General features: G+C 41.2%; 1 protein-coding gene across 1 annotated transcript in view; it reads right to left on the bottom strand.

The window, feature by feature from the left end:
- plekha6 (pleckstrin homology domain containing, family A member 6) overlaps window positions 1–25129 on the bottom strand; it is a 117729-nt gene that overhangs the window by 10193 nt on the left and 82407 nt on the right. The window contains exons 11-22 of the mRNA XM_046075724.1: window positions 14235–14306; window positions 12630–12710; window positions 8191–8340; window positions 7784–7879; window positions 7507–7618; window positions 7244–7383; window positions 5224–5391; window positions 4185–4260; window positions 3922–4025; window positions 1945–2103; window positions 1132–1284; window positions 717–854 (exon numbers count right to left, since the gene is read on the bottom strand). Of these exons, the coding sequence (XP_045931680.1) occupies window positions 717–854; window positions 1132–1284; window positions 1945–2103; window positions 3922–4025; window positions 4185–4260; window positions 5224–5391; window positions 7244–7383; window positions 7507–7618; window positions 7784–7879; window positions 8191–8340; window positions 12630–12710; window positions 14235–14306 (1449 nt within the window). The remainder of the gene's footprint in view (window positions 1–716; window positions 855–1131; window positions 1285–1944; window positions 2104–3921; window positions 4026–4184; window positions 4261–5223; window positions 5392–7243; window positions 7384–7506; window positions 7619–7783; window positions 7880–8190; window positions 8341–12629; window positions 12711–14234; window positions 14307–25129) is intronic.

The following is a 25129-nucleotide window of genomic DNA, read 5'->3' as shown; positions in this document are numbered from 1 at the left end:
AAGTTACAGAACAAATGTTAAGGTTAACTGTTACTAATTGTACCAAGTTTAAGAAATGTTTTTACAGTATTAAACTTAAATGTAACCCTTTTTTTCTTTTAAATAAGAAAAATAATATTTGTGAAAATACGGGAAATTCCTGAATGTATTGTAACAGTTTGTTTATGTGAAAAACCCAAAAGGTTTCCTTAAGATAACAGAAATGTTATGGTTATTCACAGCTAGAGGTTTTTCATGTTATTTTACATTAGACATGTAAATTTCCAGTTTATTTTTGTCCATCCATCCATCATCAACCGCTTATCCTGTGTACAGGGTCGTTGGGGCTGGAGCCTATCCCAGCTGACTTTGGGTGAAAGGCAGGGTACACCCTGGACAGGTCGCCAGTCCATCGCAGGGCCAGTTTATTTTTGTAATTTTTTAAAATTTTCATGTATTTCAAAAATACAGGAAAAATCTGTGAAATAAAAAGGAATAAAACTGTCAAAGTACAGATTTTTTTTAGGGTAAGACGCAGAATAGAGGAAGGCAGAGGAGTGCAAAGACAAGGAGCTATTCCATATGTAACATAGGCCACAGTTTTGTACCATGTAATTAACCATGGCATTACAATGGCACAAGCTGGTCACAGAATGCAGCCTAATGTAAACCGTGCCACAGTGTCTGAAAACAGGTATGTATTCATTATTACAATACTAATAAAAATCTATCAACACCCACTTTGATTTGGCAATGAGTGTCTTGATCCGTTCCAGTTTCTTCTGCTTCTCCTTCTGTTCCTCTGGGCTCAGAGGAATGTTATCCTCCACGTCCAGGTAGCGCTCTGGGATCACAACCTTGTCAGGAGCCATCAGCTACAATAAACATGATGCACATAAAGAAACATGGACACAAATACACTTTTACACCAATTCAGGGTTCAGTATCTTGCCCAAGGACACTTCGACATGCAGCCTGGAACAGGTGATTGAACTGCTGATTTCCCAATTAACGGGCAACCTGCTCTACCCCCTGAGCCACAGCCATCCATTTGAGTCCTTACTGAGCTGTGACACATGCACATAGACAGACAGTAGATGAATTATATGATGTAAGAAAATGTCTCAGGGCCATCAACAGAATTGGTCTCACCTCTTTGCTGATGTCCAGGTCATAGTGTTCTGGTTCAACCTGTGACCGTCTCAGGCGAGCAATTTCTTCCCAAGGGGACTCCTGACCCTGGCCTCGAACCGCTGCCTCCAAGTCTTTGATGTCAATCTCGTGAGCTGTCAGTCGCCTACGAATCTGTCCACACACACACAAATACAGATACTATCAAATCATCCACGAGCTCAAACCTGTTCAAAAACAGGGTGGTGGGGATTGTTCCTTTTCCTACCCCCAATTTAGACTGTTAAGGTCCCCTGCATTGCAGCCCTTTTCAGTTCAGTTGTGCTTTATTGGCATTTTCATTGCTACCTCTGTGTGATGATCTTATTCAAATATTATTGAGGATTGACATGGCCAAAAGTCTCACTATCAACTTTAAAGCTGTCTTCATCTTAGTTGTTTGTGTTTTAACCCATGATATAGACAATAGTCACCTGTGTTACTTTGTTACTGAAGAATACGCCTGGATGTGATGATTATGAGACAAACCATGAGTGCCTTTTTGTGTAATTTCTAAGTGGATTTATGGACACTGAATACTGACAGAAATGGAAAGAGTAAGTTTCACAAATTCCATCAGTGTGAGTTTATTTTCCTTTTTCTAATTTGACTAACTACTCTGACTCTGAGCTTGTGAAGGCAAATTCTGTCAATCAGGTGACAGGTGAACTTATTAACTCGTGCCCTGACACACTAAGTTAAGTGTGCACAAAGTTAATTAAAGCTTCTTAGTTGTCTACAACTGTCATCTGAAAGATTATGTAGCTGGAAGTATATGCACATATTTGATCATACCACTTTGTAGTTGGCTGGAGCCTGGCCGCCTGGGAGGTTTAGACTCCGCCTCTTGTCCCGCACAGAGCTGCTCTGGTTGCGGCGGAGTCGCTCATTCTGCTCCTCCACACTCATCTTCGACTTCACCTCTGCAGGAAACACAGCGCTCTTTGGACGCTCCTGTGACAAAGATGGAGCATAAAAACAATCTTTTCTTTCAATTCAGGCAAGATATCAGTCCTAGTCCTATTGTCCTATTGCCTGTCACATTTGACCATACAATACTATGAGATACACATAAAACTGAGTTGGAATATGAGAGAAAGAGGTTCAAGTCCTATCTCAAGGAGAGAGGCTATTTTGTTTCACTATCCGAGCAAACCAACATAACGTGTGGAGTTTTCCAAGGTTAAATCCTAGGGCCCCTATGCTTCCATTAGGCTAGATTATATAAAACAATGAAACATTTCATGATTATGCACACTATTATAACACCTTCTATATTTTTGATCTAACATTTGTCGATTAATATTTTACTTTGTATTTCTTGCTTTCAGTGCTTTGTGTAAAACATTTGCCATTGTGTATAAAATGCTGTACAATGTTGGTGAATGTTGTTATTTGGCAGAATCGTCAAGTCCGGCCTATAGTGGACTGATAGTCGAATCATGTGTGTTTTTGTGCGTACCGTTTACGAGTGGGGGAGGGGGTTACACACGGTAGCTCCGCTTTAATCTTGAGAAGTTGCAGAGCTGCAGTCTCTTTTCATTCAACTTACACCATAAATTTACAGCTTGCGTGCATTACTGCTGCTGACAACTGCACGCACGTCGCGGTTCCTCGCGGGTCTATTTCAAGTAGCCAGTTATTTTAAAACGATACAATATTCTTTGTGTGGTTCATCAACGGTGACAAATTATCCAAAAGTCCAGACAGCTCGGCACAACACCAGTCAAGCAGGGGCTCTGTCTCTTCAGCAAGTGTTCCTCTTCTGCCACTACACACATACACGCTACGTCTACACATGCACACTAACGACCCAGGGTTAGGGTTACAATTTTGGATTTATTCCCGCACTTTAAAAATATTTATTGAAAGTTTTATTCTTTTTACATGTTTATTTACAGCATTAAACATTGAAATATATATTGTAATAGGCAGTATATTAACTTATTGGGAGAAAACTGGTAGTTCTATGTAAAATCAGACATTGAGCACCCCCATATCGCCAAAATGGTATGATCCTTGTTTCGCTAGCATGGAATCTTCGACTGTTCGGGGTCAGCCCTATTTGGCTCTTTATCTTTTCTTGAAGGAACATACTACGCTGATGCAATTGTATTTACTTTTTTTTTGTATTATTACTGTATAAGACCATAAAAGTAAATTGTTAAGTCTTGCATAATAATGTATCTTTCTGTCCAAGGCCAACCCCAGATAATGGGACCTTAAACCCATGATCACAAGACAAAATATATTAATAAATTGTTACTTGGGCACAAACATGAACATGTTAGCACTTATCTATGGTAGTGCTTCTAACTAGATTGAACAAATTTAATTAATAATTAATAATGAGTTGGAAGCATGGCTTACTTTTATGAGGCCATTAAGACTGGAAAGAAATGAGAATAATATCCCAAATATCTGAATATTAACATCTCAACCCCCTTAGCTACTTGTATTTTCATGTTATCCTTTCTATTAAGGTTGTAAGTTGGTGGTAATCATAATGTTGCATGGCTGTCTGTTGTCTTGTATGCTACATATGTGAAAATACTGTAAAACCTAATAATAGGGGGCACTAATCTAGTTCTCAGACCACAAATGTGAGTATTGGAACAGATCCATGGTCCCCCTGTGAACACTAGTTAAATGGTCCGATGATGTTCAATTCCACACAATGTTTTGTCTGAAGACTTGAGGCTACACTCCTGTGTATGCCAGGGCTTAGATAGACATTTGGAAATTATTTACATGTAGTTTAGGTTGACATACCCTAGAGATTCCATTAGGCACTCTGCCATTACGCCGGGAAACTCCAGCAGAGCTGCTGTGTGATTCGTCGGTGGGGGACTTCGTTCTAGGAGGAACAATGCCAACTGGCAAGGGACACAAGAGATAAGCTCAAAACCAAAGGAAGAAGAGGGAGCTGAGTTCTCAAAACTAATACTAAGGAAATGAATGTGCTAGTCTCACTGAATATAATGATCTTCCTCTGAGAAAGGATCACATGGAAACTTGATGTTAGGTTTTTGTACCTTTATTCGTGGTGGATTGTCTGTCCTGGACTTGATCCTGCACGTCACTAATATTGTTCTGTTCTCCAAACTTGGGCTGCAAGATGGAGAAATAACATTATTTGTCATGTAATCAATGTTAAACTGAAGGTGGTTAAACATCTGCTGATTAAACAGAATGCATTAGCTAATGCATTACTTTGTATATTGGGGTCTCATGTTCACACCAGCATGTATGACAGTAAATTTTCATACCAAAATAATCTAATTTCAATGGAATCGCAGTGATCAGTGGATTCGCCCACTGAGCTTTTACAAAGTTTAACTAAGGTAAACCTGACTGTGGTGTTGACCAGTTGCAAACCGTCTTGAAAATTTGATTGAACAAAGACAACCTGGGTGTCCAAAATGGACTCTTATTTCTTCTTATACACTGTTCCACAAAAGACATGCAACGTGGTTTGTAGCCAGTCAATTTGTTCCTTTCAGTTAATTGTGTCTACTCATTGTCCAGTTACAGACCCAGGGTAAAAGTTGTCCTTGCAAAGCTTCCAGCACCACCTAATTAGTGAGAATACATGAATGATTTTCACTGTGCTGCTTTCTGGTGTGAGCAAGTACTAACTACCATGACTAAATCACTACCAAGACACTACACAAAAAGGCACATAGAGAGTTTGACAGATGATCTGTGGCTGTAGAGAACTCCACATCTGGTAGCAGGACACAACAAGGGCTAAGTACTGCTCATCCTTGTCAAGAGAGGGCTGTTGCACCAAAGCACCTGCAGTGCATTTTGAACTGAAACGTAACAAAATTTACACTGTTTGTTAAAGCATGCAGCCAACATGGCTTTTAGGAGCAGACGCATTAAAAAGTGCAAAGGGAGAGCAGCCAGGTCAATTACAAGCTGACATGGAGACAGAGTAATAATCAGATGCAATGGGTTAAGCGCTTGAAGAAATGAAAAGAAAGAACATGTGGAATTTGGAGGGAAGAATGGTCTCTGGCAACATTATGTTGACTCATGGGCAGGAGAGGGGCAGAAACACCCAAATACCTTTCTGATGTGGGAATCTTCACCCTCAAGGTAACCATCATCGATGCCCAAGCTGTGTAGCCAGGCGGTGCTGTCAAAGGGCAGGGGAGGGATGGAGGGAGGGAAGGTAAGGGAGGGCTCCAAAGGGTAATAGGACTTGGGAAGGGGAGGCCTTGGGGGAACACTTTCCTAGATCACAATAAAGGAAGGAGGAAAGGAATGAAGGAAAGAAAGGACAGGAGGAAGAGAGAGTGCTGCACATCAGGAGTGATAATAAGCCAGGCAAAGTGCAGAGCAGAACGGACTCATGGCAATGATTCTGTGGAATGGGGTCTTGATCCTATTTCAAGGAGTTAGATGTGAAAATCCCCAGGTGGCCAGTGGAATATCTGACAGCTTCTCTAATTACTTAAATCCACAGTTCATTAAAGGCTCTATGAAACAGCCTCAACATTTCACATCATTACCATATAAGTCATTTACTGAAGTAAAAAATGATCAGGCTGATGATTTTTAGGCTGTGTAATATTTTAACAGCATTGCATTGTAAAGAAACAGATTAGGTCCTTCTTGAGAAGTGGAATTGAAAGGGTAATGTTTGCCATTGCTACTTAAGAGAAAACTTGTACTGCAGCACTTGTACTGTAGTCCAACACATAATTATTAAACTAAATCAAACTGACAACCCTGTGATCAGTAGATGACCCACAGGTGGTAACCTCAGCCACAAGTGAACCCTTAATTTTATTAAAATATTCTAGCTTCAATCTCATCCAATATCTTTATGTGCACAAAGCACAACAGTGCCAAATAGCGTTATTTGAGAAAATAGATCAGGGATGCATGCAAACTCTTTCTATTTAATGGGATCCCTGTAGAGCAGTTAAAGAATGAGCATTGGCAACTGAAAGGTTAGATGAGAATGATGTCTGCAAAGGCAGTTACTGTAACAGCACCAATAGTGTTACAAAAGGGGACAAAAGAACAAAAATGATGACCTTTAGCAATGGCAGCGTAAAATATTTATGATAAAATATTGTCCCTGTATTTACAATATTAAAAATCAGAACAGATGAAATTTGGAATGATCAGAATCAACTGTGAAGTGGTGTCCTTTTCTTTAAAGATGGGTCTGCATGAACACTTTACCTCGGTTATTGCTAGATAAATCAGACTGTGTTACAGCACAGATTATTGGAGCAATGCCAAGTCCCCCTTTATTGTTGGGGTATGTAAGAGGCCTAGCACCTTCACCAGCATGACATAATGACCGAGAAGCTAACTGGTTATGGTGTTGGGTTTCAGGGCTAGCAGTTCTACAACAAGGGACTGAAGGCGTATAAAGATCTGGGCTGTAGCGTAATGATAAAACATCAGTCCGATAGGAGTCCTGGAGAAGCAGGATCTGGGATTCAGGCATAGAAAAGCGTCTGTTGGAGGACAGGTTTCTGAGGCCTTCATGGTACCCTGGTGTGATGTGATATGGTTTGGAGTCTGGATAGACATCTTTTCTGAGGCCAATCTTGACTTCTTGGCTGCAAATATTTGAGGTTAACCAACTAACTTCCTGAAGATCAGAGAAAGTTTGGACTGTGTCTGATTGCTGATTGGTGTATTTGGTGTCCTGGCATTGTATTTGTTCTCCAGCTCTGACTTTGGCTGGATTTATAGGTTGGTCAAAGTTTGAGTTGGTTCTACAATTGATGTTAAGGTCCGTTTCCTCTATGACAGGGTCTAATCTACCCAAGGACTCCCTAAGATTTTGGAAAGCTAGGGAGAGCTGAGGAAAGGTGTGGTCATGGGTTTCAAAACTATAGTACTTCATATTTTCTGCAGGCAGGTTTGTGTCAGGTTCTGTGTAACTTCTGGGTCTACACCTAGGCTTAGGGTCAGTTTTATAATGAGGCACTATACATGACTTGGGTCGGGGTTTAGGGTTCGATCTTTTACGCACTTCAGGGTTGGTTCTAGAGTCTGAGCATGGACCTGTGCCAGGTTTTGGATTGGGGTTGGTCCCCAGCTGGGTGTATCCGGTGCTTACCTCCGGGCCCAGCTGTTTTGTTGGGGAGGCCTGGGAGCCGGGAACTGGGGAGAAGGGGCTGAGTGGACTGGTGAGGCTTATTGAGCTCAGGGGACTGGCTGGACTATTGGTGCTAAAGGAACCTGATGCACCGCCGACCACTGTGCAAGAGAAAGAAAGGGAGGTGGGGTGGCAGGGATAGAGTCATTAGAATATACACTGGTGTAGGTACTGGTGTTTCCACTAACTAAACACGTGGTTATTTTCCAGCTCCAGTAAGTTACCTCTGTGCTTGGCTGTGTCAGTGCCACGCGATGAGTTATTCTTGTGCAGTCCCTCTAATACATCCTGGACTCTCCAAAACTCTTTCTGGATGTGCTTACGAACCAGTTCACTCTGCAAAAACATAGTAAAAACAAAACTGAAACAAAACTAGAAAAACAATTTTCAATGATTGTTAATAACATATATACATACTTTATATATATAAAGCTGATTTTTTATATGTATATGTAAATTGTGTTTTTAAAAAATAGTGATGATGACAGTGTGACCTTTTACCTGCCCTCCTGCATTAAGCTGCTCCCATAGATCTCCATGAATGGCGCTGGCCTCATCCTCTAATGCTTCAAACTCCATACGAGTGGTGGTTAAAGCCTGGGAGAGTTACAAATAAAGGTAGCCAGAATCAGATGATGTTTTTTACATCTGTGCCTTGCTTTTCTGACATGAATGTCTTTGACTCTCAAATTGAATTGTGTATAAATAAAAACAGATGTGAAAGTTAGGCTTTTTCTTACAACCTGGCTCTTGGTTTTGTATTTGGGCCTCTCCTTACCTCAACTATCAAAACAAAAGCTATCAAATTCACTGCTGCAACACTGGTAGACACAGCTTTATAACAGTGTCTATCTAGGGTTTTTTTAGGATCATAAATACGATCCTGAATATGTTTAGAAGTGTCTTACACTTGAGGCCTGGGAGAGCTCCCCTCTGATGTTGATGAGCTGATTCTGAAGGGTTTCCTTTTTGAACTGCAGCTTTTCCATGGCCAAAGGCTGATTATGGTACAGCTCCATCTCCTGATGAGTTGCCACCAGCGCTTCCTCCAAGCTGTCCTGGGAACAGCAAGCATGGCAAGAAAGAAAGGACAAGTTTATTGCAAATGAACTTTCCTGACCTTTTCCCTAAACGGAAACAATGGGTGAAGAATTCCAACTCACTACTTTGAGTCTCAAAGCCATATTCCAGGTAATTGTACAAGTTGCAGTTGGAAAAGAGCTAATAATGCTTTTATCCCTATAATATTTGATGTTAAAACATATAACAACAGATCAATTTGAACGTTAACAGGTTCTGGGTTGAAAGTGTAAATGTGTCAAATGTATGTAGAATGTTATAAAATGAAAACAATAAGTGGGTGTATGTTATCCCAAGTGACTGTATATGCTGAGTGACCAGAAATATAGTGCAAACGAATAGGAAAATTAAATGTGGACTCTTAAACATCAGATCTCTCTCTTCTAAAGGTGTACTAGTAAATGAACTAATATCAGATTATGATATTGATTTATTTTGTCTTACTGAAACCTGGCTGGGTGATGGAGAATATGTTAGCCTAAATGAATCCACCCCTCCCAGTCATATTAATACTCACATTCCTCGAGGCACAGGCCGAGGAGGTGGAGTTGCAGCTATCTTCGACTCTAGCCTATTAATCAGCTCTAAACCTAAACTAAATTATAACTCATTTGAAAGCCTTGTTCTTGGTCTTTCACACCCAAGTTGGAAATCACTGCAACCAATTCTATTTGTTATAGTGTAACGAGCACCTGGTCCGTACTCTGAATTCTTATCTGAATTTGCAGTTTTTGTCAACCTTAGTCCTTAAAACAACAAAGTTATTATCATAGGGGATTTTAATATTCATGTGGACGTTGAGAATGACAGCTTTAGTAGTGTGTTTATCACTCTGTTAGATTCCACTGGCTTCTCTCAGAGTGTTCATGAACCGACTCACTGTTTTAATCACACCCTGGACCCTGCTCTTGTATATGGTATTGAAATTGAACATTTAATAGTGTTCCCACAGAATCCCTCTTTATCTGACCACTGTTTGATAACTTTTGAGCTTGTATTGCTGAACTACACGCCATTGGGCAAACAGTTTAATACAAGATGTCTGTCTGATAGTGCTGTAGCTAAATTTAAGGATGCGATTCCATCAGCTCTAAATCAGATCACAAAGTAACGGAGGACTCCTATGCTAATTTCAGTCCCTCCCAAATCGATCATCTTGTTGATAGTGCTGCAGGTTCGCTGCGAATGACACTCGACTCTGTTACCCCTCTAAATATATCGTGGAAAACTTGAGAGGAATTGGCGTTCCACCAAACTGGAAAATTCTCATTTAATTTGGCAAGATAGTCTTAAAAGTTATACGAAGGCCCTCCGTAATGCCAGAGCAGCGTACTACTCGTCATTAATAGAGGAAAATAGGAACAACCCCAGGTTTCTTTTCAGCACTGTAGCCAGGCTGACAGAGAGTCACAGCTATATTGAGCCAAGTATTCCCATAGCTCTCTGTAGTTATGACTTCATGAGCTTCTTTAATGATAAGATTATAACTATTAGAAACAAAATTCACCAAGACCTGCCCTCAACTGGCACCAACTTATCTCTAAATTCAGGAACCTTAGAAACAGCTGTAAAACCAGATACTGTATGTTTAGACTGCTTTGCTTCCCTCAATCTTTACCAACTAACTTCAATAATTTCTTCATCTAAACCATCAGCCTTGATCCAGATGTTTTAGCCAACTATTGACCTATATATCTAACCTTCCATTTCTCTCTAAGATCCTTGAGAAAGCAGTCGCCAAACAGCTGTGTGACTTTCTACATAGCAATAGTTTATTTGAGGATTTTCAGTCAGGATTTAGAGTTCATCATAGCACAGAGTCAGCACTGGTGAAAATTACTAACAACCTCCTAATTGCATCAGACAAAGGACTTGTCTCTGTACTGGTTTTATTAGATCTTAGAGCTGCATTTGATTCCATTGACCATCATATCCTATGATCCTATCCTAATCCTACAGAGACTGGAGGATTTCATTGGCATTAAAGGAACCGCTCTTAGCTGGTTTAAGTCTTATTTATCAGATCGATTTCAGTTTGTACATGTTAACAATGAGTCCTCCATGCACGCCAAAGTTAGTCATGGAGTTCCACAAGGATCTGTGCTTGGACCAATCATCTTCACTTTATATATGCATCCTTTAGGCAATATTATCAGGAAACACTCCATAAACTTTCATTGTTATGCAGATGATACTCAGTTATATCTATCGATCAAGCCAGATGAAACTCATCAGTTAGCTAAACTTCAAATGTGCCTTCAGGATGTTAAAACCTGGATGACCTGTAATTTTCTAATGTTAAACTCAGATAAAACTGAAGTTATTGTTCTAGGGCCCAAGCACCTCCGTGATGCATTATCTAAAGATATAGTTTCCCTTGATGTCATCGCCCTGGCCTCCAGCACCACTGTGAGGAATCTTGGAGTTATCTTTGACCAGGACATGTCGTTTAAGTCTCAGGTTAAGCAAATTTCAAGGACCGCCTTTTTTCACCTACGTAATATTGCAAAAATCAGGAACATCCAGTCTAAAAAGTCCATGCATTTGTTACTTCTAGGCTGGATTACTGCAATTCCTTATTATCAGGCTGCTCGAAAAAGTCCATTAAGACTCTTCAGCTGATCCAGAATGCTGCAGCACGTGTTCTGACAGGAACCAGGAAAAGAGATCATATTTCTCCTGTCTTAGCTTCTCTGCATTGGCTTCCTGTAAAATCCAGAATAGAATTTAAAATCCTTCTTCTCACCTACAAAGCTCTTAATGGTCAGGCACCATCTTATCTTAAAGAGCTCATAGTACCTTACTACCCCACCGGAGCACTTGTGGTTCCTAGAGTCTCCAAAAGTAGACTGTGAGCCAGAGGTTCAGCTATCAAGCTCCTCTCCTGTGGAACCAGGTTCCAGTGTGGGTTCAGGAGGCAGACACCATCTCTACATTTAAAAGTAGGCTTAAGACTTTCCTCTTTGATAAAGCTTATAGTTAGGGCTGGTTCAGGTGAGTCCTGAACCATCCCTTAGTTATGCTGCTATAGGCCTAGACTGCTGGGGGATTTCCCATGATGCACTGGGCTCCTCTCTCCTCTTCTTTCTCTCCCTCTGTATGCAACCTCATCCCATTAATGCATGTTACTAACTCGACTTCTCCCCTTTCTGGTAGTCTTGTGCTTTCTCGTCACTCTCCTCTCTCCTCCTATCACTTCCTGCAGGTGTTTCCGGCTCTGGAGCTGTGGAGTCTGGATCTGTGGTTGCGAGTCACCTGCTGCCCCTGTGTTCCTGCTCGACACCCTCTGCTACAACTATTGTTACTAGTCCTATTGTTATTATTGTTATTATAATCATTAACATTATGATTATTATCATTAACACTACTGTAAATATGTGTACCATTATTCATTCAGTCTATAGCAACATTACCTTTACTGTCTGTACCTCTGTGTGTATATTGTGTAGGCTACCTCCCTCCCCTCTCTCTCTCCTTCCATCCCCCTCCCTCTTCCTCTCTCTCTCTCTCTCTCTCTCTCTCACCCCAAACCGGTCGAGGCAGATGGCCGCCCACCCTGAGCCATTGTTCTGCTCGAGGTTTCTGCCTCTTAAAAGGAAGTTTTTCCTTGCCTCTGTCGCCTAGTGCTTGCTCTTGGTGGGAACTGTTGGGTTTCTGTAAGTATCATCATAGAGTACGGTCTAGACCTGCTCTTTTATGAAAAGCACTCAGAGACAACTGTTGTTGTGATTTGGCGCTATATAAATAAAATTGAATTGAATTGAAATGTAGAATGCTTTACATACAGTAATGAAATACAACTGCTCAAATATTTGAGAGTTACTGATTCAACTCAGTGGTCATTTATTATAGTGTAGTTAGTGGGGTTGTGGGGTTGTGGTATTGGATTGTGGGAAACAAAATAATAAAAACAATTTTCAATGTAAAGACATCCCACACAACAGCACCACAAAGTGCACCCTCAAAAAGGACAAAATGGACAAACTTTAGTAAAGAACTAAAGTACTAACAAAATTTAACATTTTGGCTAAGGTATTCGTTGCAGAGTTATTATATGGCACTGTTTCAATTTTTCTGATTAATGACAATCGTTACATATAAGTTTTATGGGTTTCCTTCAGTATAGCTGATTCTCACAACTATTGTGGTAAGAAGTGTTAAAAGCACAGATAACTTTATAGTTTTTATTAGAACAGCACACATTTGGTTAGCTTCACAATGCAAAACATATGTTAAACAGTATAATACTGTGAGGAATATGATGTACCTTGTCCATTCTCAGTCTGTGGACAACAGCCTCGTGGTCTTTCAGAATTCCGTTCTGCTCACACAGTCGACCCAAGAGTTTCTGTGTCAGACAGGTCAACAGGTGGTTACCACATGTGCTTTGTAGAAACCAGGAAGAAAACATAAAACAAAGAGACTACAAGAATGTATCTGAGTGAGTACATGCTCGCACTATAGAGCAGTCTGTGTTCTAGGTAATCCCAAAGGTGTTTGAATGGGGTTGAGGTCAGGGCTCTGTGCAGGTCAGTCAAGTTTACACCAAACTAGAGCCCGACCGATTGGCTGAAATGAGCCAATTGCATTTAAATTGGTATCAGCGTTTATAACAGCTGATTAATGAATATTAAAAAAGAAAGGGAGAGACAGATCCTTCATTCATGCCATGGTTGTTGCGTAGTTTCCCACCAGTGGGCACTCTGCAGCTCCCCTGTTAACAACACTGTGCATCACATAACAAAACAATCAGCTGACCGACAGTATGTGATCACGGTGAGTTGATTATTCTTTATGTAAAATACATAACTTAAATAATGAAAACATTCATGTGTGGCAGTTCAAGGGGGTGGTGATGGGGCAGTGGATAAGACACATGCCTTTGGTGTGAGAGACCTTGGTTCGAATCCACTGGGGGACACCATTGTGTCCCTGAGCAATACATTTAACCCCTAGTTGCTCCAGAGGCGTGCGACCTCTGACATACATAGCAATTGTAAGTCGCTTTGGATAAAAGCATCAGCTAAATGAAGCGAACGGTCCTCTCATTTCTCCCTAGTTCATTACTTCTAAATATTCTCTTAACATCAATTACAGCCGCTGCACAATAGTAAATGAGATTAGTCACAAAACTAGCTATAGCTTAAACTATGATGATGTTGTTCTAAATATCTGTGAGCCGCTTTACTGTAATTATACTCGGTGTGCCAGAAATGATTAAACAAGAGTGGACATGTAAGTAAAAGTTAGCTGAACAAGTAGCTAACATGGCTTCCTGTTATTTAGCTCCTCCAATTTTTCAAATGTGATATGTTAGTGTGAAATCTCAAAGTTGCAGGTCCTCGTTGTAGACTGTCTTTTAGTATTAGATGCATTCAAGAGCAGCCTTTCCCCAGGGTCACTGTATCGTAGACGGTATGTTTAGAGCCAGATGGTGGTTAAAACATGGTTTCTCGTAGCATTGGATAGAATTAAAGAGTGCTGGTTAAGGGATAAACTAATATGCTATATGTGAATATGCTACATTGAAAGTAGTTATTATCTACTATTAGCTATTAATATCAGCCTGTTCTAAGTGTAGTTTATACAAAAAGGGGTCTACTATCCAGAGGTGTGGACTTCAATCACATGACTTGTATAGCTAGACATATTATTACTAAATTGACCACAGAGCCCTTCTTGTGCAAAAACGACGTTAAAGGGTACCCAGTGCATTAAAAAGCAACACTTGTCTGAAATATTTGTATACTTCAGCATTCAGAGTAGGTGCATAGAACACAGACCAAATTTGGGTGTTCAGGGGTGTTCACATACTTTTGGCCATGCAGTGTGAATCATCTGAGTATGTATGTATTTATTATATGTCCCTTACACTGGTTTCAATCTCATTGAGTTTCAGTGTGGGGTGTAACTCTCTGCTGTAGACATCATGGAAAGGAGGCACCTGCAAAGACAAACAAAGAGTGAACAAATCACTAACTGCTCCATTAAGAAGAAAGTTCAATGTTTACATCTTGTTCTTTATTCTGAGAAATGTAAAGCTGCATTTATTTAGAAAACCATCAAGATCAACATGTCTTTTGCAGGCAAGGACATCTAAATGAAGAAACCTCTGCCAATAACGACATTATTGATTTGCAATGAGATTTTTAGGGTTTTTAGGTTTTCTGCAGCAGATGGCAGTTGATTAAGACAAAAATACAGCATTTAATGTCTGCCATCACTTTGATGGGAAGAACTCCATGGAGCCATTCTTCAGCCTGATATACGTAAACAACATGTTAGCATACTGATAACGCATATCTACACATTGCCTCATCTGTCTCAGAATGAAGAACTCCGCCCCAGCCACACCAGCACACCCCCATCATACCCTGAACACAATTGTTACATCCACATTTACAGAGTGTCCAAGATCTGTGATTGAATGGGAACATGATGAAGGGAACAGAATGTTGAATGACTTTAGTATTGTGACTGAAGACACTGATGCCTGAAACCAGTCATTAAAACAGCACCATGTAAAGAGTGATGTGACACATTAGCTTAATGACTTAAAGAGGCTTCCCAATAGACTGGAAGTGATATGTGAATGTGTGTTGTAAGTTTGAAGAGGTCAACAAGATTGTACACAACAACAGAGTGCAACAGCATGGGATTCCAGCAGGAGCCTTTAATGGCATGCTTTTCACCGTCCCTGCGGAAGACACCTTGTATGACCTGGTTTGTTTGAAGCCCTTAACTCAAGGACTATGAAATATAGTTTAGTTATTTGAAACTATGCTAAGTTACAGTATAATGCATTGGCGGTACAGTCTTCAATGCCTATTTGATTATGAATTTTTTATTAAACCTCTTACCATTCCTGTAAAATTCTTGCAAAATGCCTATTCAAGGCATATCCAAAGTAACTGAATGTAGTTCTCGAACCATTTGGAGTAAATGCATGGTTTTGGCCTTCTCTGAAAGATAACACTGAAGTGATGAATGTAAATGCTCCGTAATTGTATAGTGCCTTTCTAGTCTTTTCAACCACTCAAAACGCTTTTACCCTACATCTGCATTCACCATTCACACACATTCATACACTGGCGGAACAGCCGCCAGGGGCAATTTGGGGTTCAGTATCTTGCCCAAGGACACTTCGACATGCAGCCTGGGGGAGCCGAGGATTGAATCGCCGACCTTCCGATTAATGGCCAACCCGCCCTACCCCCTGAGCCACAGATGCCCAAAAAGTCAGAATCACCCTACTAAAAGTACTACTGGAATTGATTAACAGGTAGGTAGGTAGGTTTATTGTCACAATATAACAAGTTATAGAGTGAAATTGTGTTTTTTAACCCCCTTCTGCTACATAGCAGACAATATACATATATAAAGAATCACTTGTAAAAATGGTTACAGAGATAAACTATAATCAATGGAGCAGTTCTGAGGATGAATTAGAGTTTAAGAGTCTGACAGCTTGGGGGAAAAAGCTACTCTGCAGCAGAAACTTCTATATCTCTTCCCAGAAGGCAGCAGGGTGAACAGGCTGTGGCTGGGTGGGTACTGTCCTTTAGTATCATTTGGGCTCTGTGTAGGCACCTCACCTCACCGATATCACTGATGCTCAGGAGATGGGTAACAATGATCTTCTGAGCAGTTTTAATCACCCGCTGCAGAGCCCTCCGGTCCTAGGCTGTGCACATCCCATGCCAGCTAGTGATGTTTCCAGTCAGGATGCTTTCTATTGCTCCTCTGTAAAAGCTGACAAGAACTTGATGTGGGAGTTTGGCCTTCTTAAGTTTCCTCAAGTAATACAGTCGTATCCGAGTTTTCTTCACCAGCGTGGAGATGTGAGCTGACCATGTCAGGTTCTCTGTGATGCTGATTCCCAGGAGCCTGAAACTGTGGACCTGCTCCACCTCAGCACCACTGACGTAGACAGGAGTGTGTGTCTTTATCTCCTTGTTCCTAAAATCAATGATCAGCTCCTTAGTTTTGCTGACATTGAGCAGTATGTTGTTCTCTGAGCACCACTCTACAAGAATATTTCATTTCATTTATTAGGATCCCCATTAGCTGTAGCTGAAGCAACAGCTATTCTTCCTGGAGTCCACACAGACAAAAACTCTATACAGTGTAGTACACAATTACAAAAAGTCACACATACCAACACAACAAAGACAATACAAACATACACAAACACAATACAACACACTACATAACCCAGCTCTCATCAGTAAAAATCACTCAACAGAACAAACACAAGAAAAAGAAAATGAGAAAAAAAATATCTATATATTATCTAGACATTACAATGCACTATCTAGAATCTAAGCGTCCTTGGATGAGGAAAGCTGTTTTGCTAGGAGATGTTGATGAATGAATGTATTTTTACTGTTCTCCTGAATAATATGCTCTGGCAGTGTGTTCCATGCAACCATGGCTCTATACATTACAGCGTTCTTCATCATACTGGTTTTCGTTTTGGGTAGTGTAAACCTACCCTCAGTAGCATGCCTAGTATAATAGTCATGCACATCTGAGCTCCAACATAGCTGTGTATATAATACCCTTGGTAATTTAGTAACGATTCCTGCTTACAGGCAAAAACTAAAGCTCTGTAAAACCTGTAGTGAGGACATCAAAGAAGTTTACAGCTAAACTCAGACAGCTAAGGTTGGAAAAGAAGGAGGCATTTAGGAGTAATGACAGGGCTGGGTGAAGGGCGTTAAAGTACAGGTTTAGCAAGGAGGCGCGAGAAGCTAAATGTCTGTACTCAGAAAGACTAAAGAACCAGTTCTCTGCAAACGACGCCACTTCTGTCTGGAGGGGGGTCAGACAGATCACAAACTATAAACCCAAAGTCCCCCACTCCATAAACGATTCTCGCCTGGCAAATGAGCTGAACCACTTCTACTGCCGCTTTGAGAGTCAATCAGACACCATCCCCCGTGACTCCTCTGCTCAGCTTCAGCCTTAGTCCACCACTTCTTCGCCCCCCTCCTCAGAGCTGGCCAGCTCCAACCCCTCCCCTCCTCTCTCCATCACAGAGAGGGAAGTCAACGGTCTTTTCAAGAGGCAGAAACCCTGCAAAGCAGCTGGGCCGGACTCTGTCTCCCCATCCACCCTGAAGCACTGTGCTGATCAGCTGTCTCCGGTGTTCACAGACATTTTTAACACCTCACTGGAGACATGCCATGTGCCAGCCTGCTTCAAAACCTCCACCATCATCCCTGTCCCCAAGAAACCAAGGACCACAGGACTAAACGATTACAGACCCGTCGCCCTGATCTCTGTGGTAATGAAGTCCTTTGAACGCCTTGTGTTGTCCCACCTAAAATCCATTACAGACCCACTCCTGGACCCCCTGCAGTTCGCCTACAGAGCCAACAGGTCTGTAGGTGATGCAATAAACATGGCCCTTCACTACATCCTCCAGCACCTGGACTCCCCAGGAACCTATGCCAGAACCCTGTTTGTGGATTTCAGCTCTGCTTTTAACACCATCATACTGTTCCTGCTGTAGGACAAGCTCTCCCTGCTGAGCATGCCTGACTCCACCTCCAGGTGGATCACAGACTTCCTGACAGACAGGAAGCAGCACGTGAAGCTGGGAAAACATGTCTCTGATTCCAGGACCATCAGCACTGGATCCCCTCAAGGCTACGTTCTTTCCCGCCTTCTCTTCTCCCTGTACACCAACAGCTGCACCTCGAGTCACCAGTCTGTCAAGCTCCTGAAGTTTGCGGACGACACCACCTTCATTGGGCTCATCTCAGGTGGGGATGAGTCCGCCTACAGGTGGGAGATCAACCATCTGGTGACCTGGTGCAGCGAGAACAGTCTGGAGCTCAACGCTCAGAAGACAGTGGAGATGGTCGTGGATTTTAGAAAGAGCCCAGCCCCACCCTCCCCCATCATCCTGTGTGACTCCCCAGTCACCACTGTGGACTCCTTCCGCTTCCTGGGCACCATCATCTCCCAGGACCTCAAGTGGGAACTGAACATCACCTCCATCATCAAAAAAGCCCAGCAGAGGATGTACTTCCTGCAGCAGCTGAAGAATTTCAGCCTACCAAAGACAATGATGGTGCACTTATACACCGCCATCATTGAGTCCATCCTCACTTCCTCTATCACCATCTGGTACGCTGCCACTGCCAGGGACAAGGGCAGGCTGCAGCGCATCATTCGCTCTGCAGAGAAGGTGATTGGCTGCGATCTTCCTTCTCTTCTGGACCTGTACTCCTCAAGGACTCTGAGGAGTGCAGGAAAGATTGCAGATGACTCCTCCCACCCCAGACACAAACTGTTTCAGACTCTCCCCTCTGGCAGGAGGCTTCGGTCTATCAGGACCAAAACTTCTCGCCAAAAAAACAGCTTCTTCCCGTCTGCAGCTAGCCTTGTTAACAAGGCCTGGGTCCCCCACTGACACTCCCCCTTTGCAAATGATACAAATGTCTCTGCACATGTAAATACTGTTTCATCTCGTGTCATGCACAGACCTGGCACGTTGCGCATATTTGTTGTTGATTGTTGATCTTTGTTGTTGTATATTTTTATGTTGTCAGTTTATATATTTATATGTACACAATATTATCTTCCGTTGCTTACTTCTGCACGGCACAGACCCAGAATAATGCACATGTATATATCTGCAACGTTGTTCTTCTATTCCATATTTATATATTTCTACATTTATTTATGTCTATATGTATGTTTGTCTGCGTGTAGCACCTTATCACCACAGCAAATTCCTCGTATGTTTAAAACACTACTTGGCAATAAAGCTCCTTCTGATTCTGATTCTTCTGATTCTGAATCTTAGATAATGGTATAATCTTTCTTTCCATGCTTGTGGACAAACACATTTCTTCAAACTCAGGTTAAACACATAGCAAACAGGAATGGCAATCAAGTCTGCTACTATTTTTAATAATTTCCCATCCAAATTATCGATACCTGATGGTTTGTCTTTACATCCAGATAACAATCTTTCCACATAGCTTACAGTAAATTTGAACTTACAATTTTTATCTTTCATAATGTGTACAGTTATTAAAGGAGACCTATTATGCTTTCCCACATTTTATGACTTATGGCCAAAGTTTCAAAAAATTAGGTTAAAGCATTTATAAGAAATCACTGTGAGCCAAAACCTCAGATTTCCTCCTGTTCTGAACGCTCTATTGTCAACTACTTTTTCTACCAACGGCTCCCTTCTACGTATTACCCATAGACTGTATATAAAAATGGACGTAGTGTCTGTGACGTCACCCATTGGTTTCTGAAGAGCCGTTTTGAAGCTCAAAATTGGCGGAGCTGGCTGGCGCCATCTTGGCAGCGCGTCACCGCGCGTCACTCCCAGATAACCAAAAATGGGCAAAGAGGCGGGTCATAGGTGGAGCTGAGGTGACGTGTTGCTGAAACCACTCCCGCCTAGCTCGACGTGACCGAGTTAGCTCATGCTAAGGAGCTAATGCTACATGCTACTCTGTGGTGCTGTACGGTGGAGGTTGGAACCTGCGGCTGGTTGTTACCAGTTTACCGACATTACCAGCTACAGTCAAGGTAAGACACCAGAAAATATTAAAATAACTCACATATCTGTTATTGACATTATACTTCACAATGTTTTAAATGCTTTTTAATATATAAATGTGGTAACGTTAACGTTATTTTGCAACACTAAAGTTAGATTTTGTTAAGACCAACGTTAACAGTTAACTTAACAATAATGTTAACTATGAATCAGTTATTAATTACCTTAAGTTTACTTAACGTTACAGCTCAAACGAACAATTTCAAGCAATTCAATTTACATACCGTAATTGTCACAAGATTGTTGTTGACGTTCTGGTGCCTCCACATCTGCTACTCAAAGCTTAAACTTAGAGTCTAAAATAACGTTGCTAGTCTTGGCTACTGGACATTTGACAGCTGATATAAAATTGTCTGTCTTAAAAGGACAACACAAAAACATTTAAAGAGTCTCCCTTGTTCCATTTTCTCCCACTTATGTGACATAATAGTGCTGTCAACATTAAAACACTGAGGCATTTTTTAGAGGAGCATCTAAAAAATTAGAATACTGAGGAAAAGTTCATTGTGAACATCAGAACCAGACTGAGAGAGTTAATTAGCTGATTAGAGAGCTCTTCTCCAGTTATTTCTGTATAATTTATAATACAGAAATGTGTTTTTATTCTAAAATGTTTATACATTTTGAGATAGTGGAGTTTTTATTTCCATGAGCTGTAAACCGTAATCATCAAGATGAAAGCAAAAAGGGTTTGAAATGCTTCACTTTGTGTAATGAATCTAGAATATATCAAAGATTCACTTTTTGAATTAAATTACATTAGAAAATTAACTTCACCACAATATTCTATTTCTTAAAGAATCATCTGTATTTACTTTTTATTTTTTATCACCTGAAGAATTTATTACACATTTTCCTCCCAGAGTCACACTGTGGATCAGATGTCCCACCTGGTGCCAGAGAGCTGCAGAGACCTGGAAGCCTGGAAGTTATCGTCGTGGAAGTCTGTATCTGTTGGCGTGGACTGACGTGGAAAGGCGTTCTCTTCTTCTGTTTACTTTGAGTTTTAAATATTATCCATATTTGTATCATAGATCCAATAAAAAAAAGATATGGTTTATGGTTCACTTGTAATAAATTCTATATATATTAGCACTCCCTGTCTTTACTACTTACTGAAGCTAATCGTATACCACAGATAAAACATGAAACATTAAAACTGAATTCTTGCTTAAGAACATCAGTATAGTATAAGTTAAAAAGTGAAAATACTCCCAACATGTTTCACATGAAATCATAAAAAGTAATTATGCAGTGTATTTCTGTGTGTGCAGGAGTATTTTTATTTTCTAGCTTATACTTTAAGATAAATAAGGAGCCATACACCCAGTACCCATATACTGTAAAACAGAACCTGAAGTTTCTGAAGAGTGCCTTGTTTGCTGCTCTGATATAAGTCTAGTTTAAACACAGAAACAAAGAATGATCTGCACAGAGTAATTAGGAATCCCACTAGGTGGTTTTTATTGTGACCTTGCAAACTCTGAGGTCTCAGAGCTGACTGAATGCACATGTAGTAAATAGGTGAGTCTATACAATGTAAACCACACAAGACCTTCTCAGAGGTCGCAATAAACACCTCCTACAGGGCTTCAAAACTGTGCAGTGTGCAGATAATTATTTGTTTTTCACTACAGAGTAACTTCACATGTCACATTTGTCTCTTAAAGAAATGTCAAAATAAAACAGTATATAACATCAACCTTTCATTTTTTACTTTCTACTAACATATATGCAAAATGTTAGCCTATAAATAACATCTTAATATTTTCATTTACAGCTGTTAACTATAATAAGTTTAGATCAGACTATTTAAAATTAAAATGTGAAACTGATGATGAATCAAGAATGATTTTATTATGTATAATTAGTCTGAACAAAGTATTCCTAATACACAAGCAATAGTTTAATAAATTAAACTCGTCTTGCATTCATGAAAACATCTATATTAAAAGGCTACATATGTAAAAGTAATTTTTTATAACTTGAAATGTGTGGAGAGTTATTATAATGATAGAATCTGTTGATAAGAACCCAGTGTCATAAGTTCATGTCAGTAGTGTTCAGGTGTTGTGAGTAAAAAGAAAAGCAGGAGCTGAAGAGCTGTAAGCTGGAGCTGTTCTCTCCTGAAGAGCTGGACACAGTTAATCACATCTGGAGGGTTCTGCAATCAGCTCATCTGGCACCTGTAAATACAACAATGGGTAGACAGTTAAGCAGCTTCTTCCAAAGAGCCATAAAGCTACTCAACTCTGACATCACGTTAGCATGATAACCTCTCTGGCATGTGACAGTAATTAGGAGCGCCAATGTGAAATACACTGTTTACTAATATGTGCAATATACGGTTTTCTGCTGGACACTGTGCAACAATAACTACTCAAGTCAGATCTTATTGAACGTTTATTGTAAGGATCTTATTTTATATTTCTTATTGAACTGTACTACCTTTTTTGGCAAATTCTAACCCACCAAACAAACTCAGAGGCGGCTCTCACACACCTAATTTCTCGCCTTAACTAAACCATCGCCCTAGTTACAGCCCAGCTACCAGTCTGCAGGCATAACGCGCATTATATGCTGGTAAAAAAGGTGGATGCAAATCTTTGCAGGTAGCCTACAAGAGCTGTTCTGCCGAATTATGCATCCACCTCTTAAGATCCTTATCAGAAATGTCGCTGATCAAACGCAGTTATCACATCAGATTGTTTGCTGAATCTCAAGGAATGCTACATCTACTAAGTGTAATAACTTATTGATGACTGCCTTTAATATGGACTTAGAATCAATCATCCCCACTGACGAACCCCACAAAGAATAGTATAACGTTACTGTTTTTCTCTCCTCGGGAGAGACAGCTAGTTCAAATAGTGGCATCGGTGCTCCAAGGTGTGACAATTTCAGGCAGAACTCCGCAGCCGCTCCCCCCTCGGCTCTCTGCCTTTAAACCCTTCGTGTCCATCGGGATCAGGTACAGCCACTTTTAATAGTATCTGACTACTATCTAACTGAACAGTGATTCCGTTACAGGACGTAGCTAAATCTCACATCGCCCGTCAGTAAAAGTTACCGTTAACATAACGGCAGCTAACTGAGAGCTGAACCTTTACTTACAACTTCACACAGACGCCTTTTCTTCAAAGGATCATCACCCTAATGTCTAACACTAAAGTTAATCTAATGCATTTTGGCTTCTCCCTTCTTGCTGACTTGTCTTTGACTCATTAAAAGCTGCGGTTAGAACACACTAACTTACTTAACGTTGCTTACACTAATGGCTAATTAGCGTAACGGGCTAACATTAAGCTAACAAGCTAACGTTATATGCCGACAGCGATACCTGTTAAATGTTAACACATAAATAAAATACAGGAATTTCACTCACCAAGTAGAACACGGATTTCCTGGAGGTTCTCTCTCCAATGAACTGCACAGCCTGCCATTATTCATCCGGTGTCTGCATGTAGAAATGTCCAAAAGGCTCCGACAGGCTGAGACTCAGAGCTCCGTGTAGCTGAGTGAGGCTAACAGACGGCGGACCGAGTGCTCCCAGTGGCAGCGGCTAAAGGTGCCTGTCAATCAAAGCGGCCACGCCCCTAATAATGCAGAACTTTAAGGCTTAATATAATTTAAACAGGTGAGTTATAAAAAAATTCACCCCCCTCACAGTTGTCACGAAGGGCAAAATTAGCGATATGCACTAAAACCATTTTTTGAACAAGGCTGTAAACATGTTTTATTCTGCTGTAAAGTTGGGCTTTTTAACATGGGGGTCAATGGAGATTGACTCCCTTCTGCAGCCAGCCTCAAGTGGCCACTCGATGAATTGCAGTTACAGATACTTCCGCATTGGTATCGGAAGTGAGAGCCGGAGGTTGCCGCTTGGTATTACCGAGCCAGACAGAGCCGGTGTGCCATATATGGTCATGTGCTCCCACACTAAGGCATGGCACCGCTCAGTCTGCCTGTTCCGCCCAGCAACAACAACAGCCTGGTAACATGCTTCAGGTCTTGGCCAATCAGAAGACAGTGAATCATGCAAAGCTGCCATACAGGAGTCACAGAACTACAATATAGGACTGGCAAAGCAGTATAATAGGTCTCCTTTAAGTCATATGATTGCTTATTGTCTGTTTGGTCAGTTTCATTTCTAAATTTGTTTACTTTACAATTAAAATAATTACTAAAATAATTAGCATTAAAGCTGCAAGCAGCGTTGGGCGAGCGGGTGTGAGCCGGCGGAGTTGCATATTCTGGAGCTCTGCCGGTGTGGCTTGGAATTTGCTACGCGGTTCCGACGCCGCATGAAGGTGTTATATGTCACTTCCTGTGTCCCCTATGTGGAGCTACATAGCACTTGCCGCTATGAATATAAATCGGTATTGACGGTACCTGGTGTCTGTGGAGCTGACGTACTGCTGACGTACTGCAGTAAGCGTGTCGACTCATTTCTGTTTCCGGTGCATGTGTGTTGGTACCGTGTTGTGCTGCTCTCGCTAAGTAACAGTTACATTTGTTAGATTACAGCAGCCAACTGTCCGCTAAACACTTATTCTTTACAGTAATTTTGCCTAAGCACTCACAGTTCTTTCCATCTTTTAGTGACTGCTGTTCAATCTCATAGTTGTTCAAAAGTTTTGGTAGCTGACGCTACAGTACTTTAGCTTAGCCGTTAGCGACTTTAGCTTAGAAGCTAGCGATGGCTTCTCCTTCTCCCTCTCTCTCTCCCACTTTCTCCTGCTCGGTGTGTCAGATATTCAGTTACTCCTCTGCCTCCTTTAGCGGTAATGGTACATGTAATAAGTGTAGTTTATTTATAGACATGGAGGCGAGGCTCAGTGATTTAGAAGTCCGGCTCCGCACCTTGGTAGATCAGTCTTTAGCTACTGTAGCTAGCCAGTCCCCGGTAGTCGGTGCGGAACGGCCTGAGTTAGCCTGTGGTAGCCGTCCCCCGGGATTTCCTGAGCAGCCAGGAAAGGGGGGGGGCTGGGTGACTGTCCGAAGGAGGAATAGTCGTAAGCATTTAAAGTCCATGGGGCACCATCAACCTATTCACGTTTCTAACAGATTTTCCCCACTCAGCGACACACCCGCTGAGAAACCAACTCTGATCATTGGCAGCTCCATTTTGAGAAACGTGAAGTTAGCGAAGCCAGCGGCCATAGTTAAGTGCA

Source organism: Micropterus dolomieu, linkage group LG18 (genome assembly GCF_021292245.1).
Source record: "Micropterus dolomieu isolate WLL.071019.BEF.003 ecotype Adirondacks linkage group LG18, ASM2129224v1, whole genome shotgun sequence".
In the NCBI taxonomy this organism is placed as follows: domain Eukaryota; kingdom Metazoa; phylum Chordata; class Actinopteri; order Centrarchiformes; family Centrarchidae; genus Micropterus; species Micropterus dolomieu.
The sequence above is the reverse complement of the archived record's forward strand: the minus strand, read 5'-3'. Positions and strand labels throughout refer to the sequence as shown.